This window comes from Sinocyclocheilus anshuiensis, unplaced genomic scaffold (genome assembly GCF_001515605.1).
Source record: "Sinocyclocheilus anshuiensis isolate Anshui unplaced genomic scaffold, SAMN03320099.WGS_v1.1 scaffold20517, whole genome shotgun sequence".
Lineage (NCBI taxonomy): Eukaryota > Metazoa > Chordata > Actinopteri > Cypriniformes > Cyprinidae > Sinocyclocheilus > Sinocyclocheilus anshuiensis.
In genome coordinates, this window is record NW_015543960.1 from 1 (window position 1) to 1,618 (window position 1,618).

The 1,618-nt window shown below is 36.2% G+C and overlaps 1 protein-coding gene across 1 annotated transcript; it reads right to left on the bottom strand.

Moving 5' to 3' along the window:
- Positions 1-242: 242 nt before the first annotated feature.
- On the bottom strand, positions 243-1,343 carry LOC107694803 (WAP four-disulfide core domain protein 3-like; the record flags this gene model as incomplete). The annotated part of the gene is made up of 5 exons (XM_016494490.1): positions 243-464; positions 704-841; positions 942-1,038; positions 1,076-1,086; positions 1,197-1,343. Coding segments are annotated over 5 exons (431 nt in total), but the record flags the coding sequence as incomplete, so codon positions are not given.
- Between the last annotated feature and the right edge of the window lie 275 nt (positions 1,344-1,618).

Genomic DNA, 1,618 nt, shown 5'->3' on the forward strand with positions numbered 1-1,618 from the left:
ACATTAATATACAAACATATTAGTCATCAGGACTAGATATAAAAATAAAAATCTCACCAAATCTGGAGTGTTTAGAGGCATATTGACTCACTATATACTGAATTTTCAAAACCATTAAACCAGTGTTTACACACACTACATTTCTCTCCCGTTAGGGTTACCCCGCATTCTTCGTTTATTTCTGGTAGATTTGTACTTCACCCCAACAACATTTATTATTTACACACACACACACACACACGTTTCACTAAGCTATGAGATTTAATGAATTGAAAAGATCAAGTATAGCATGGACAAAAAAAAGAAAAACGTAGCGAACAATCGAGGACTTTTTCCAGATGGCTAAACTGGCATGGTGCGCTGCATGCACAGGTGGTTAGGCAACACTTCTGTCTGGCAGGGTACAGATCATCATGGGAAGAGTTATCAGCACACATTTGGTTTGAGACATAGACCAGGCCTCACTGCATGGATAAAGATAATCAGAATTAGTCTGTTCATTTAGATGCATTCAAACTCAAACATCACAAAACGTGAACAAGTTTGACTTTTAGAGGAAGTAATTTCAAAATGGTATTAATCATTTTGAAAAACTATGTGCTTGAAATGGTGTTATGGGCCAAATTCAGTTACTTTGCCATTGGAAATGATAAAACTCAAAAACGGTGCGTGTTGGGGACCCAAGCATCAAAATAACGAATACCTTTATATGGAGGTGTACATTTGCGTCCACATTTAGTACTGCAGCATTTTTCATCTTTCGGACAGTCAATGTCATTGACACACAACCCTTTACACAATCCTACTCCAAGGAATCTCCCTGGACACACTCCTGGCTTTACTGTTATACAAACACAACAGGGAAACCACATCACTGAATGCTGAATGACTCCCTGTAATACGGGAAAAAAAAATCTGACCAATGCATTAATATAATGTACCTTTAGATACAGCCATACACTGATGTCCACATCCATTGCTGCAGCATTTCTCATCATTCGGACAGTGACCATCTTGGGAACACAACTCAGCACACTCCTAACATGTCATCTTCAGGATTGGTTTTTGGACACACTCCTGGTTTTTCTGTTATACAAACATGTTAGAGAAAGCAGATCACTGAATGCCTCACTGTATTTAAAAATGTTATTTTAAAAACTAAATTTAAATTCACATTAATATAACAATATAAATACCTTTATATGGAGGCATACATTGATGTCCACATCCATTGCTGCAACATTTCTCATCATTCGGACAGTTACCGTCACGGGAACACAACTCCAAACATGCTATGAACACTGCTCCATCAAGATTGTATATAGGACACACTCCTGGTTTTGCTGATATACAAAACAAGTAACAGAAAAACCATGATCACTGAATTAAAAAAAAAAATACAAAAAAAAAGTCAATTCTCTTATCAATTCTCAAATCTCTTCTCATTGCGTCGCATGTATCAAACTGAAGTATAATAACCACACTGTAAAAAAAAAAAAATTATGTAATTTACGGTAAAAAAAATACAGTAGCTGTGGTTGCCATAATTGTACCGTAAAAACTGCGGTAGCAACGTCTTGGGTTCTACGGTTTTAACTTAAATTTACAGTAAAATACC